A 15,667-nucleotide genomic window follows, 5' to 3' on the forward strand; every position below is an offset into this window, starting at 1 on the left:
CAGTGGGATTTTTTTGTGAATTCTTTGCCCAGACAGAAAATGCTCTTCTGCTGTGTTGATCTGAAATTCATCTCGATAAGAGCAGATTTTAATGAAGGTAGAGGAAGAGGTGAGCTTCTCTCCTCCAGTGACTTTGTTTCCTCCCTGCTGTCTGACCAGCCGCTGGCAGTAATCGAGCATTCCTGAGGACTTGAATCAAGCTCCACATAGTTGATTTAATCATCCATTTGGAAAAGCAGAGGAGAAACAAGAGGAGAAAATTGCATACCTAATAAGGACAAGTGGATTGGCGTTTCTTTAGTGCTTGTGTTCATTTGTGTCTGTGTGTTTGAGTGTCTGTGTCCTGAGGCACATAATGGTCTATGAGTGTACAGAGGAAGGTAGATAGGATCAGCAGGGGCAGATGAACCACCTGCGTTAGGAAGCTGGCATCCACATGAAAGACTTTCACCTCACATCACAGCCTAGATTTTAAGACTTCATCTACAGTATGTAAACAATTTATCTGCATAGTTATATTATGGTGTGAGCCTTTATGTATTTGTTTTTGAATAGTTAAATGTCACACATTTAATCAAAAAATAACCCTTTTCTACTTTGGGTCTGTCAGCAGACTTTAAATAGTTACCGATCTTCCAAAATTACACATCGCTTAGTTTACTTGTACGAGGGAATAATATTCAGCCTGTGAAAAGAGATGTGAAATTACTGCTGGGGCTCTGTAGGAGCTTTTTAAAGCCCGAAAATTAACCTTGATGAAGTCATCTAGTTTATATCAGCTCAGGCTCAGAGACTGCTGATTTTTAAGAGAAAGCTTGTGTTACAAACGGGGGGTGTGGGGTTTGAAAGATGTCAACAGTTGCAAGGGAGGGAGGCACTGACCAAGTTGAGTTATGGGAAATGTAGGATCCAGTGCTTTTGGGGGCTTGACCTCTACATGAGTCTAAGGCTACATCCAGACAATAGATTTTCATTTTAAAGCAGCAATTTAAAATGAAAACAATCAACATGTCCAGGATGCAGTTTGGCTGCTCGCAGATTGGTTGCAGAAAATAATACAAATTAGTACTGTTTAGTATTTATCATTAGTTAATTATGACTTCATTTATCATTAAAATCATAAAATGCAGAATTTAACTGCATAGCAGCTGATGACATAGACAACAATGTCAGCAATATCTGCAATTCATTATCCATGTTAAATTAAGCACCGGTAGTCAACACTGATGACCTTTGTTTTCTTCTGCAGAAAGGTCACATGATAGGGACGTCAAGTTAGGGAAGGACATGTTGGTGGCGTGTCTCAGGAGGTTAAGCAGTCAGACTTATCAGAAGGTCTGTGGTTCGATCCCTGGCCTCAGCATTCTACATGTCAGAGTGTCCTTAAGGGGCAAGATACTGAACCTCTGCTGTGCCATCGGTGTATGAGTGTGTGTGAATGGTTGATGCTCATAATGAGCAGGTGGCCTCACTGCGATCGTACGTGTGTGTGAGCGCTTTGAGTGGCGGTCAGTCTAGAACAGCGTTATATAGATGCAGTCCATTTACCATTACTATTTTCCACATCGTGACCAATCAGGAAGCAGACATGTTTCTGCCTGGCCACACTAAAACTCCCAGAGCTTTCAAGCAGTTTTATATAATATGTCTGCCTCTACTGCCTCGATTCTGACAACTCTTTTTTTTCATCTGTCTGTTTGTAGACCATTTGCAGGACATTTGTGAATGTGTCTTTTAACGTCTCTGTTGCTTTGGCTTACAGCCAACTGGGAAAGGACCTCGCCTTCCAGAGGTGTACTGTGTCATCAGCAGACTGGGCTGTTTTGACTTGTTCTCCACGGTGAGTTCATCCTTGCCCATGCAATGTGCACACTCACACACAAACACATGTACTGAAGACAGACAGCTACAGTAAGCAAGCTGTGTGTGGTGTTGTAGCTGCGGTTAACCTGTCTCACAGCTGAAGTAAATGACTTCTAGCAGGCCTTCTGGTGAACACCTGTTCACTGGTAAACCTTATTTCAGTCTTTTTTTTACTTTCTGATTTCCCAGAGTAATTGCTTCCTTCTCTTTTGTCTCAGTGGGGCTAAAACAGAGCAGAGCAGTCACTCTGTTTGACTCTCTCAGCCTTATCTGATTCCTTATTAATTCAACCTGAGTAAGTCCAGACTGTTGAAACAAAGAAGCTGGTACATGACTTGAAACTAAAATATTACAGTATATTTCAAAGACGGAGTGCAAATATGTGCTGTATTCATTGTTAAGTAATGGGGGCCTTGTGAAGTTCAGCTGAGCTGTGATTAAAGGCACAAGGTTTGGAAAAACATGAAAAATCTGAAACTTGAAATAAAAATTCTGAAGTTTCAGTAGTCGAGTTCAAGCAGAATAACTGTGCCATGTAGATGGATTTTAGCTTTGAATTTGTGATCAAAGTGTTTGCTAGCACCAGAGTTTGTCTTGTCTTTGTATCATGCGATATTTAGGACTTTCAACAGATGGAAGAGTGCAAGAGAAAGCCTGATGTCACCATTTTGCAGCAACAGCAGTGCAGCAGCAAAATGAAAGCAATCTATTTTACAAGTGCTGTCATGATAAAAGGGAAAAGAAGCCTGTGTTTGATTTCAGGGGGGAGTTTTGTGTGTGTGAGACAGACGACAGACAGACAGACAGACAGACAAACAGAGAGATGGAGAGCACAAGAGAGGTGATATCATGTGACCTTGAAAACGAGCAGTTCTCCAATCAACTTTCCAGACAGGCAAACAGGCACACTGGGTGGAATTTTCCAATCACACAGGCATGGAAAGAAATTCATTTGCTATTTTTCAAGCAGAAAAGGAAAACTGAATTCCTCGTCGTCAAACACATAACAGCATGCCTCCATTAATTGCAGCCTTGGTCAGTAACCTTGATGACTGTGCACTTTTTTTGCTTGAGCTTGACCCAGGCTCCTCTAATATTATCAGACTTCTAGAGACTTGTGTGCTGTTGATGTTAAGACTGGTTGACATATGTTGAGGAAACTGTGCTTTGTTCTGCCATGTTCAGATCCTGGATGAGGTCGAGCGGCGGCGAGGCGTCTCAGCGGCCCTGGTGTACCCCTTCATGAGGAGTCTGATGGAGTCGCCCTTCCCTGCACCAGGGAAGATTATCAAAGTTAAGACCTTTCTGCCCGGTGCAGGAAATGAGGTCAGAACTACTGAAAAAGCAGAAACCAACTGCTTTCTCTTCCTACTTTAATATGCCCATCACCCTAAATCATGTCCAAATACACTTCTCATTTAATTAGATTTGCAAAGTGTGATGACTTTAATTTCCGTTTTTCTGTGGTCATTCAGGTCATCGAGCTGAGGCGGCCCACTGACTCCAGACTGGAGCACGTGGACTTTGACAGTCTGTTCAGTTGCCTCAGCGTACGGCAGGTGATACGAGTGTTTGCCTCACTGCTGCTGGAGCGTAGAGTCATCTTTGTGGCTGATAAACTCAGGTGAGGCCTCTGCAGTGACACACCAAGTCACTTCTTGTGTAGTGTGTGAGATTTGGTCTGTGACTTTTGCTTTGTTTGAACCTCTGTACACCTGAACAGGGTATAAACCAGTCCCCATTCAGTGTGTTATAGGCATCAGCCCCCTATGACCATTAACACAATTAAGGGTTAGAAAATGGATGGATAGATGACTATGATGGCAGAATTGCATTACCCATCTACACACAGAGACACCTAATAGCAACATAATGCTATGGTTTTGTGTGCTGGGGCTTCGCAGTGCTGTGGTTGGATTCTTATTATTTGTTGGTTTCAGAAAGTCAGGCAGCAGGTCAGTCAGTTAGCTAATCAGTCAGTCAGCTGCCAGTTTTCGTCCCAGAAGAAAAGTGGGTCAAGCCAGTGAGAGTCACTGCCAGAGGAGAATAGGGTGGGGCCGATAAGAGCCGGAGAGTCTCCAAGGACTCAGTGTCCCAGTCTGTCCTCTTGCTACAGAAAAGAGAGATGTACTTTTAGAGCGTTGGAGGCAAGGGTGGAGTGGGAGGAGATCTGAGTGGAGAAGTAATCTCTCCATGTATCAAAGCCTAGTTTAAACAAACATCAGTGGGGGCAGTGACTATGAGGAGAAGGAATGCACTTCCTGTGCGCGCGACTCTGCCCTCTGTGATCTGTGGCTCGACTGTCACCATTTGACTTATGATGCTACGTTCACTCCCCACGTATGAGCTACGACACTCTGTGCGTCCCTGGAGAAAACCGGTCTAAGCTGCTGATTACCGGAAGTGATAATATCAAGTCATGGGGTGGGAATCATGAGGTAACTCATGATACAGTATGATCATGGTGTATTGCCCAAGACAGTGATGGTATGATGACATGGGCAATTCAGGGATTAGGCAATGCAATGAAATGCAATATCTGAAGAGATAAACACACTTCTAGAAACAAGGCTCAGTGATATAGTACATCAGTCATTATATTATATTAATTGTATGTGTTTTTTAGGCAAAGTTCTGTTTAACAAAATGCATGTATTCATGGTTCCCAGAGGATGTATCCTACTGGCTTTGATGAGTTCACTTTTGTGGTTTTGAGTGAAATGTCTCAACAGCTATCGGGTAGATTGTCATTTAATTTGGCACGAACATTCATGTTCCCCTCAGGATGAAATCCAATAACTTTGGTGATTTCTTAAATTTTCACTAGTGCCATCATCAGCTCAAAATTCCAATTGATGAGCAATAACCTGGAAAACTAATGAGACTCCAATCAGCCTCACCTGTACTTTTCGTAGTTCGCACACTAACATGTTAAACAAACATGATGAACATTAGTATGCTGCATTGTTGTTTCACAAGTCACCACTCAAATTTAGATTGGCCAAAGGTTAAATGACAATGAAGCGGAACAACAGTTAAAATGTCTGCAGTACAGGAAGGATACATAAAGTACAACTTCAGACTACAAATTATGATGCAGAAAACTGAAATAACTACAAAAAAGAAAATTACAAATGTGAGTTATATAATTTCGTGTTTTAAATATGCAGTCGTGCTTACTGCATGATCTGCTCAAACCATTTGTCTGTGCATGCGTGTGTGTGTGCGTGTGCGTGTGCGTGTGCGTGTGTGTGTGTGTGTGTGTGTGTGTATTTAAATGTGTATGCATGCATGCATGCAGAGCTCCTGTGTTTCGGTTTCTTTTAAAAACAGTGACAGGGCCTCACTGCAGCATTAATGACGATGATAAAAGTGCTGCTCCCTCTGGGGCTCCAGCACAACATGATGCATGTTTCTTTCCCTTGAAATTTATATCCAGTACAAGCAGGAAGTGAGAGGAAAAGCCATGTTAGGCAGTCGTTTTCTGTGGGGTCTTTTGTTGCTCATTTCTTCAGTGTGGTACGTTCACTTAACTCTTGTAATATTACACTGAAATCTTTGTTGTTTTTTCCACAGAGGTTGTTGCCTCTACACTAAACTCTGCACAGACAATTTCTTTTAAAATGATCACTCACCAGCCGATGCCTGTAATAACAAGTTGGATGCTTAATCAGATAAATTCATCATCAGCTACTCTGTCACTCTGTAATTGTTTAACTCAATTGACCTGCAGACGCTGAATGAGTTTTTTGTCAGTGCTGCAGACTTATGTAAACAGGCTCTGTTGGTCCTCAGGCTAGAGCTGCGGACAGTTACCAAAGTATATGTGCATGTCTGGATTTATCTCTTAGCATGGCAGTGAAATACTCTTACAGTAAAAGTATTACTGCATATTGCATCGAAATGACTTTCCCTGATGTGGCTTCATTGTTAAGATGGTTGAATCCCATCATCTTCCCTGCAGTATGTTAATGAGATTTGCCACACTGGAACTGAAAGTATGAAATGGCATTTGATTGTAGAGATGCCCCGATATGGGAAGTGGATGTCTCACACGTTGAGTGAGGCAGCAAAGAAGAACAGATATAATGAAAGACCAGATGTCTGAGCAGAAGAGAGAGGAAGAGTTAAAATCGAGGAGACTGTGGAAGGAAACATTGGCTTCTTAAAGCTTTTCTCATGGCCATGGTGAATTAATCAAGCTCACTTTTGTGTGGTGCAGGAGGCTGCTTGGGTTTCTGCATTCACACTATCTGGTTTCCCCTTAATGCCATTAATTATGGTCCATACCTGTGCCAATGGCAAACTCAAAATTGGTATTCAAACTGCATAATAAAGGACACCACAAAGTCAACATAGTGGTGGTCTTCAGTATTATCATAAGTGGTGACTTTAATCATCAGACAGGTAGAATTATCACCATTGCTGCTGGCATTTTCTGAATCATATTATGATATTGATTTTATCCTCCGTTATTCTCACAAACTCTCTCTAACATGCTCTGCTGAACTGGCGTGAAGCCAAAACCGCTTTTAACAACTTAACCGGTTTCCCATGTGCTATTCAACTCAGAGGTGGAGTGAAATCCACTCACTATAAACACGTGAAATGTTTCTGTTTTTCAAAGGGTCGAGAAAGACTTGGCCATTACCAGAGCCTGACCAGCTGATTTTCACATCAGTGTCATTCTCATGAATGTTTACACCCACGTGCAAGGCGCCCTTGTTGGAGACTCATATACAAGAACACCTGCACACATTCATCTGCTCTCTAGACAGCGCTGATCAAACTCAGACATTACTGTGGTTTTAATAAGAACACGTATAGAGTTTCCCATCAGGAAGCCATTTCTCATTGTAAAATGGCTTCTCCTGTTGCCTTCTGTGGAGCCATAGAGCTGGTGGCTGGAGATCCTTAAAGACAGGAAGTGAGGGAAAACCATTTGGGGACCAAGGGAGCAGAGAACATTCTGCTAGAGGATAAAAATACACCATGTGCAGCTTGTCATAGGAGTCCTATAGGTCTATATGTACGCTGCTGCATCTGTATGATGTCTAGGTGTTATTTTGGGCTTGAAAGAGCTTTAACATTGAATAATGGTTTTGTGGAGATTTGCAGCACAGCTGATGTCTGTCTGTGGAATCAGTCTTAGCTATGCCAAGGCTAGAAGACACAGTGCAGTGCTTTAGTAGAGCTGTGAAGCATGCAGCGATAGAGGCGTTTGTCTCAGACACTGAAATTTTCTCTCCTCCTTCGGGCTTCATAGACTAAGCCTCTCGATCCCATGTTTCCTGGAATATCTGCCAGTTCAGCCTCATACACATTAAACCAGGCTTGGCAGACCTGCAAGAGCTAATATGTCAGGATTAACTCCCAAACCTCAACACATAACAGCTCTGCACAGACCTCACCTCTGCAGAACTTCTATTCCTGAGAGTGGGGTCATACATTTCTATGACTATTAAGTGCATAATCAGATTTTAAGTAATCAAATTCAAGTTTGAATCTTAGTTTAATCTTGCACAGTGTAAAAATAATCACATTTTTTGGATTAAACATTATAAGGATGAAAGGTTTGGTATGATAAAGTCTTACTTTCCATCTAGTCTACACAAAGCTGGTTGCTTTATATTTCCATGGGTTGCTCCTAGGCACTGTTGTGCTTTGAGCTACATGCTAATATCATGACAATGCTAACATGCTAATGTTTGCCAACTTAGTTTAATTTGGCTAAATAGCACTAAACACAAAGTACAGCTGAGGCCGATGGGAATGTTTTGCAGAGATTCAGTCACAATCCAATGTACTGAAGAAAATTTTATGGCGGTCCATCCAATAGTCATTAAAATATTTCAGTCTGGACCAAAGTGGTGGACCCACTGGCCAACTGACAGACCAATATTTCCATCCCTAGAGCCACTCCTCTTGCATAGCTAAGAACCACCATACAACATAATCCAATCTGATACACCACATTGCAACCTTGATACTACACACTCGAACCCAAAACAATAAGCATCATCAAATTCAGAAGAGATAAAGGTTTGTTCTGAATGGAATCTGTACAACTCTCTGTTCAACATGCACCTTAACCTGCATTTTGTTTGCACTGGACATTTCTACTTTTAATTCTGATTGCACTGGACATTTGGACATTTTTACTTTTAACTTTTATTATCTATCTATCTATCTATCTATCTATCTATCTATCTATCTAAAATGTCCCTCTACTGACGCTGTCTAATTACAATCTTTCATTCAGGATGTTTAATTTTTTCTTACTTATTTATTATTCTCAACCATTAGTTGACAGACAAGCCACACAGTATTTTCCTCATTTTTTATGACCCACGTGTGGTCTGAGCATCCAAAGTTTTGGTCTGGATCTAACGGGAATGTCCCTCTCTGCTTCCAGAGTTGAATGGCAACCTCTGGTCGCACAGAGTGTTTTCATTGCAAGTTCATCCTCTCCCAGGGGTGTGTGGTTGGGGAATGAGTGTAATTGATCCTTTTGGTATCAGTAGTGTGTAGGGCCACGTGTAGCCTGTGGCGAAGGTTTTCGGAGCTCTGTGCCCCATCACTCCCTGTTGGAACTCGTCAAACGCAGGAGACAGGATCTGTTAGGAATTATAAAGCCCTCCTCAGGCAAATGGAAATCAGACCGGCCAAAGCAAAGCTGCAAGTGCTTCATGTTATGAGTGAACTGGAAGAGGCCTAAAAAGACTGAGCACTGTGGTTATTGTAGCCTTTGGGTTTTTACTGGTGTAATTCTATTTTACCCTGTCAAGAAAACACATTTTAATCTTGGCAATTTGACTCATGGGAAGTGAAGATGAAAAGGCCTGTAGCAAACATGTAGCCTGAACGAATGGAGTGGAAAAGTTTGATGGAGTTTGTCATTGATCGCAGCAGATTGATTAGACTGATCTCTACTCTCTGCATGCTGTTCCAGAATGTAGTTAAAGTCTCTGAAGCTGAACATCAGTGTGAAGGAGTTCACTTAAAAAGGAGTAACTTCTGTTTACTTTGACGTTGTGTGTGCTGTTGATGACAGCGACCATGGAAAACATTCCTCATTAAAAGTGTATATATCTCAAGTGGGGTGCGTTTGCATACCATGTTTGATCCCTGGGCTTGTTCTTGATCCATACTGATTTAGTGCTCCGCTCTGTGTGTGTGTGTGTGTGTGTGTGTGTATGATTGGACCCACAGTTTATTTTCACTCTCTTTGTGTACATGGATTGGACAGTATGTAGAGGACAGAGGGGAGGAGGGTCAGCCACTGTCAACAAGCCACGGATCGTGAGAAAGACAGGCTGCTATTTGTGATCTCGATTTTATACCACAGCTGTCGGAGTTAAACCGAATTGGTGCTTTTTTTGGTATTGCGTCAACAAGCCTCCAGCTTAACTATAGCAACATGTCAGAGTCACGCCACCCCTGCAGACAAAGAGTAATGTCACAATAATGCATTTTTATGGCACTCACTGATCCTCATTGTGGTTTGCACTGTAATAGATGGTATTAAAGTCTAAGAGGCAGAAGTGCAATGGAAGACGCAGGAAGAACAAAGTGTCAGAGCCAGAGTACATAGCTGTTATGCCTCATGTGAAGTAACTGTTTCAAGGAAAAGAGGATCAAGGACTTATTTAACTTGGGAAAGGAGCTCAGCAATGCTTATATATGATTTGTGCTCTTATTGCTCAGTTTGTAGCCCAGTTAATGATAATGATTGAAATATTTTGTGATGTTATGCTTTTGTTTTGTTTGTTTTTTTAACTTTGACTGCAGTAGCCGGTATTTTTAGGAAAATGTTGTTGCATATAAACCACCACTCCCCTTTCAGTCTGGAAAAAAAACATGTGCCCTGTTTTGACTGGGTTCAGTTTAATCTGGTGTGGCCTCTGCAGGGCGTTGTTGTGTGAAGGTGACTGATGGTGTCTGTCTTTTTTTGTGTGTGTCTCTCATCATCAGTATCCTGTCCAGCTGTATGCATGCAGTGGTGGCACTGCTCTACCCCTTCTCCTGGCAACATACCTTCATCCCTGTGCTGCCAGGCTCCATGTTGGATATCGTTTGCTGTCCCACTCCCTTCCTGGTGGGGCTGCTGTCCAGCTCTTTGCCGAAGCTCAAGGAGTTGCCTGTGGAAGAGGTGAATACCTCGTCTCTGACCGCCTGCCTCTGAGTGCAGTTTCCTTTCCAGACTCCTGATTTTTCTGTCTCTGTCTCCTTGTTCTTGTTTTTATCTAACTGAAGCCTGTTTCTTGTGAAAGTGGATATTAGTGTCCTGGATGATAGATTGCAACAATAGAGATTCAGAGTAATTCCATTATAAATTGGCCGACTGTTGCTGTGTCTGTTTCCCTCTTCTGCCTCTGGTCTTACTATATGAGGGAACCAGCCAGGTGAATTCCAGCCAAAGGAAAGAATTCACAGGTCACATTCACTAGGCAGCACCTTTGTGACCAGAACAACTTAAAGGTGCACTTGTGTTGTGTTGTGTTGTGTTGTGTTGTGTTGTGTTGTTTTTACAGTAGAACATAACACAGCATCGACATATCATCACCTTATGAACTGCAGAGCTGGGTGACCGTTATCTGTTCTGACCACTTCAGTCTGCACAGTTAAGCCCTCTCAAGCTACACATGGTCACTGGATCCATTGTTTAGATAAAAATATTGACTGGTGCACCTTTAATTTAAAAAAATATATAGTTTAGTTATAAGATGTGATTGTTTGTTGGGAACATTAAACGGCACAGTCGATTATACATTTTTATAATTGCAGAATGGTTTGAAACATAATTTCACCAAAATGGCAAAAAAAATCACTCGTTCACAGATTCTCAAATGTGAATATTTTCTGGTTTTCATACTCTTCTTCTCTACTCTTCTTCATCAGACAATACAAGACATTTGAAAAAGTCAAGTCAGTCATGATTTCCTGACATTTTACAGATCAAATGAATCTCTTAATCAAGAAAATAATTGATAGATTAATCAGTGAATGAGGATAGTGTTGAGCTGCTGCGCTACATCACAGTTAACTGTATTCTTAGTCATCAAAGTCAAGCCATGACTTTCATCTCAAGCCTCTGAAGTATTATTGCCCTAAAAAACCTACATTATATTTATAGTTTGTATGTGCATTTGAATACTGACACAGATACATAGCAAGTAACATCACATAGTTTGCTATGGGCAGCTGGTTTGAGGGCTCCAGCAGCCAAAGATCTCTGGCCTCCTTCTCAGTCTAGTTTTGGCTCACAGTAAATATTTTGGCAGCAGAAGCCTACTGAAGAGTGTCCTTAATTAGTTAGACAGGTATTAGGTTTACACATGGTGTGCTGATGAACATTGTTGAAGTTTGTGTCTCAGCTTTAGCTCTACATGTCTCTCAGACTGAGGTGATTTATGTGAAGAGACAACGTGAGACACAGTTGACACCGACCTGTTAATGAGCTGTCAGCAACATCTGCTGTCTGCTTACATTGCTCATCCTGTTGCTGATTGACTCACTAAAACATTCTTCTTTAAGAAATGTGTTTCATATCTGAATTTTTTGTGTTGTAGCTTCTTTGAAGGTGACGGTTATTTATTCGACTCAATAAATAAACAGTTCTGCTGCTAAGAGATAAAAGAGTTTCCAAGTGAAGGTTTCCAGGTTTTTTAATTAGTGCCGAGGAATGAAACGCTTTCCTTTTCCTCTTCTCAGGCTTTGATGGTTGACCTGGGAACTGACCGATTCATCCGACAGGTTAGTCTATGAACATATGAAACAAAGAAAAAACTGACCTTAAAGTGAGACTTTGTAACTTTTGGTCAACAGTGGATCCATTGTGGCCACAAGTGGCAGTTGTACGATAAGTTTCCCTTTATTTCCCATATTTACTGCAGTTTTCTTTGTGAGCCTGGCTGAAGACTTCTAATGCATTTCATCCCTCTATCTAATATGGCCAACAATGTGGAAAACAAACAAATAAACAAAAAAATCCCAATGGCAGTTGTAATGGGGTCACAAGCAGAAATAAAAACATGTGACACATCATGTGTTTCATTGTCATTTTAACTGAAGGTGATGAAGTCAGCAAACTGTCCCAGTAATATCAAAACTTTTCTAACTAAAGTCAGGAAACATTAGCCATCAAAGGTTACTGGTCATACCAGACCAAGTAAGGCTGAAGCAGCAAAACTCCTTCACGCACTGAGTTGAGTGACTGTTGATTTTATTGCTCACAAACTCAAGTTTTCATTTGTAAGAGGAAGATTGCGTTTCCAAAGGTTACATGGTCTCGCTTTAAACAGGGCTGTACAGTAAAACATGCGGTTCTCTGTGGTGAGTCTGAGCCTTTGAAACGTATTCTCCAAACATTGTTGTTTATCACTGGTGACTGTAGTGTTTTTGCTTGTTTATAGATGGACGACGAGGCCTCGCTGTTGCCGCGGAAACTTCAGGCAGCTCTTGAGCAAGCGCTGGAGCAGAGGAATGACATCATCAACCAGGACTCTGACAGCGAGTCAGACGAAGGTGAATAAGTGACAAATCATCTCTCCCTACCAAGACAGATGTTTTCCTTGTTAATCTGAACAAAACGGTTTATGCGCCAGGACATGTTCAGTCCATGTCTCTGTGAAACTCACGGAGATGACGTCCTCTTACAGACTACTTAAGACAGTGAGTCACAAAGGCTGGCCTTAGAGCTGAGATCATGTGGTGTTTCTGAGAATCTTTGAACTTTTACCCTGAATGAACCACAGGTTGTCTTCCTGTGAGGAGAAACACAGCAGCAACACTCAAACACACACAGGTTGAATCCAGAGCTGGACCTCTGCTCTGTATCTCCCATATGGTCTAGCGGTTAGGATTCCTGGTTTTCACCCAGGCGGCCCGGGTTCAACTCCCGGTGTGGGAATTAGGGTTTTAAGAAGGTTTATCCTGAGGGGATCAATAATCAGGATATTTGTGAGCAAGTTTCAAAACAACAGTTCCAAATAAAGATAATTAAGAAAACCTGATTTGCCTTTTTCCTGCCTAAATCAGAAGAGAGCCAACATGGGGCAGACTCTCTGTCTCTGCCTTGCACATTCTTCTCCAAAATAAAACCTACAGCTCACACTGTCTGCGTTACATCTGCCGCATGTCAATCACAACCTGCTCTCGCTAATGTGCAAACCAAAGCAAGACATTTGTGCGGCCTGTAGCCTGTCAGACTAAATGGATGTTTAAGCTTGACTATGTTATACTACCACACACAACGATTTCCTCTTCTTAAAGTATGTTGTAATGTTCAGACAGTGTGCCAGGCCTACAATAAGAAATATGAGAGGAAGGTAACAAATACCAACAATAATATAAAACAGAGAGGGGAAGCAGAAAATTAGCCAAACCCCAGTCATGATTGTCGTTTAATGACTCTTGGTAAAACCCCACAGTCACAGCTCTGGTTGTGTCGATGCTGGGGATTTTAGTCTAGTCAGTATTTACAGATTCCCTTCAGCTTCATTTCAGATCCTTTCTTCATCCAAACCTTCACTGTGTGAGTCGTTTCTCTCGCTGTGAAACTTGCTCAGAATTTCCAATAGCTCAAATCAAGTTCGGTACTTTTGACATACTGACAACCCCAATAAAGAGGCAACCACATTATTATTATTTCTTATTTTGTGGTTAATTAGATTCAGGCTAATTTGACCAAGCATTATGAGACACGTCCCCGAATCTCCACACGGTTAACAATAGCTGTGGCTAAATTTTTATTACTTCTATGGCTGTGAGGGCGAAGCCAAACCATGTATCCTACTTAAATCTGACTCTGGCTGCTCTCAGGCTTCTTTAAAAACTATCTCTTGGAAAATGTCAACACGCCATACTGTGTGACATGTCTGTTTTATTACTTCATTATGAACACCGATGCAAGAGATATGAATAATTGAACTAAGTGCTTCTCTGTGTCCACAGAGTACAACTCCTTGAACAGCCTGGTGTCAGAGGCCTTCATTCGCTTCTTCCTGGAGACCATCGGCCATTACTCCCTGTTCATCGCCCAGAATGAGCGCGGAGAGCGCGTTTTCCAAAGAGAGGCATTCCGCAAGTCTGTGGCGTCGAAAAGCATCCGCCGTTTTCTGGGCGTCTTCATGGAGTCTCAGATGTTTGCCGGGTTCATTCAGGATCGGGAGCTGAGGAAGACCCGGGCTAAAGGTAGACTGTGCCTCCCTGAGTGTCAGTTGTTTCCATGAATGTCCTCTTTCTTCCTTAATAGTTTTGATGAAACGTCTGGATTTCCACCCCTGTGCCGACTCTGAGACAAACTGTGCAGGCGGAGGCACTGCAGTAACACTGATCTCTAGTGGCTGAACTCATCATCAGCATGTTTTCTCACCCCATCACTGTGCAGACAAACGTCATTGTAACTTCCTGGAAGACTGAGATGATTCACTGTTTTGCAGTTTTTGTTTTTTAATCTGTTGTATTGTTGCGTTGACAGGTTTGTTTGAGCAGAGGGTGGATCAGTATCTGGAGGAGCTGCCAGACACAGAGCAGAGTGGAGTCAACAAGTTTCTGAGAGGCCTTGGTGAGTCCTGCAGCACTCACACAAGGCGACACTCAGATTCCAGAGAGAGTGAGGAAAAAAAACAAAAAAAAAAAACATGAAGCAATTTTAAAATCAGGGACATTTCTCATATTTATTCTCGAGCTTTGTTAAACACTCTCATTCTGCGAGATTAGATCACACACAACTCATTGTTATTACTGTTATCCTGCCAGAGGGAGCGACACACAATTTGTCAATTGTGCTTCTCATCTCACTAACACGGTAGAAATCATCAGTCTCGTCCTGACAAGTCTGTCATTAGTTCATTACAAGGTGAAAAATGTGTTTTGCTTATTATTACTTCAACTGGATGTTTGAGCAGAGTATTTTCCTTGTCTCTAAGCATGTCTGGAAAGGATAAATAAAGATTTTATCAGGAATCTCAAACTTAAGCAGATATTCAGACACAGACTGCAGACAGATAAACTGGGGTTAAATCAGATTAAACCTTGTGAAATCTCAGCCTGGATTGATCATCATATACTGTATAATAAACTGAATTAGATCTAACTTCTCAGATCTTTTGCATTTTACATGATTTAATTGATTTGTTTTAACTGTTTTCAGGAAGTAAAATGAAGTTTCTCCACAAAAAGAACTGACAGGAAATCATCCAGTCATACAACAAGCTGAAGGCCTGACGTCCAAGTCTCTGCATTATGGCGATTCTCACTGCTTTGTCTTTGTTTTTATGTAAACATGTACATATTATTTCGCTGTAAGGTGGCCGTGATACTCTTCAGTGTATGTTTATAGTACCTTATGAGATAGTGATAGCAGGACGGTACACAACGAGTGAGCCGTAGAGTAACCACTGATGTCCAGGTGTGCTTGTGAAGAGTGTTTTCAGAATGTGTGCGTGTATGTGACTTAACATGGGCATAGATGTACAGTTCATGTGTTTCCATTGTGCATTATTTCACCACAGTGTTGTCCTCTGTTTAAGGAGTGTAAAACCTATTCGAAAAACTGTACATGCATCAAGACAATGAAGAAAATTGTTGATTGTAACTCTTCATAGAGTCTTTTACAGTCTTTTATTAAAAAAATTAGGTAAAATGCTTCAAATGGCTGAGTTTTCATTGTTCAGAATGTGAATGTGACACCTCTCTTGTCCTATCAACCATATAAATATCGACAATACATATTTGCTCCGCCAGCACACAGACATCACTTTTGGAAACAGATATATGTGATTCACCATTTACCTCTTTT

At 41.5% G+C, this 15,667-nt stretch overlaps 1 protein-coding gene and 1 non-coding gene across 3 annotated transcripts in view; both read left to right on the plus strand.

Moving 5' to 3' along the window:
- Nucleotides 1–15,517, plus strand: part of dennd2b (DENN domain containing 2B) — a 47,256-nt gene extending 31,739 nt beyond the window's left edge. For both annotated transcript variants that reach the window (XM_076728720.1, XM_076728713.1), the window contains exons 12-20: nucleotides 1,763–1,840; nucleotides 3,049–3,189; nucleotides 3,339–3,487; nucleotides 9,838–10,015; nucleotides 11,578–11,619; nucleotides 12,279–12,390; nucleotides 13,819–14,058; nucleotides 14,345–14,431; nucleotides 15,020–15,517. In XM_076728720.1, the coding sequence (XP_076584835.1) occupies nucleotides 1,763–1,840; nucleotides 3,049–3,189; nucleotides 3,339–3,487; nucleotides 9,838–10,015; nucleotides 11,578–11,619; nucleotides 12,279–12,390; nucleotides 13,819–14,058; nucleotides 14,345–14,431; nucleotides 15,020–15,054 (1,062 nt within the window). In that variant the 3' untranslated portion in view covers nucleotides 15,055–15,517. The remainder of the gene's footprint in view (nucleotides 1–1,762; nucleotides 1,841–3,048; nucleotides 3,190–3,338; nucleotides 3,488–9,837; nucleotides 10,016–11,577; nucleotides 11,620–12,278; nucleotides 12,391–13,818; nucleotides 14,059–14,344; nucleotides 14,432–15,019) is intronic.
- trnae-uuc (transfer RNA glutamic acid (anticodon UUC)) lies at nucleotides 12,704–12,775 on the plus strand. Its single transcript has one exon. It is a non-coding gene; the product is annotated as a tRNA-Glu (tRNA).
- Nucleotides 15,518–15,667: the final 150 nt, after the last annotated feature.

Source organism: Chaetodon auriga, chromosome 1 (assembly GCF_051107435.1).
Source record: "Chaetodon auriga isolate fChaAug3 chromosome 1, fChaAug3.hap1, whole genome shotgun sequence".
Taxonomy (NCBI): domain Eukaryota; kingdom Metazoa; phylum Chordata; class Actinopteri; order Chaetodontiformes; family Chaetodontidae; genus Chaetodon; species Chaetodon auriga.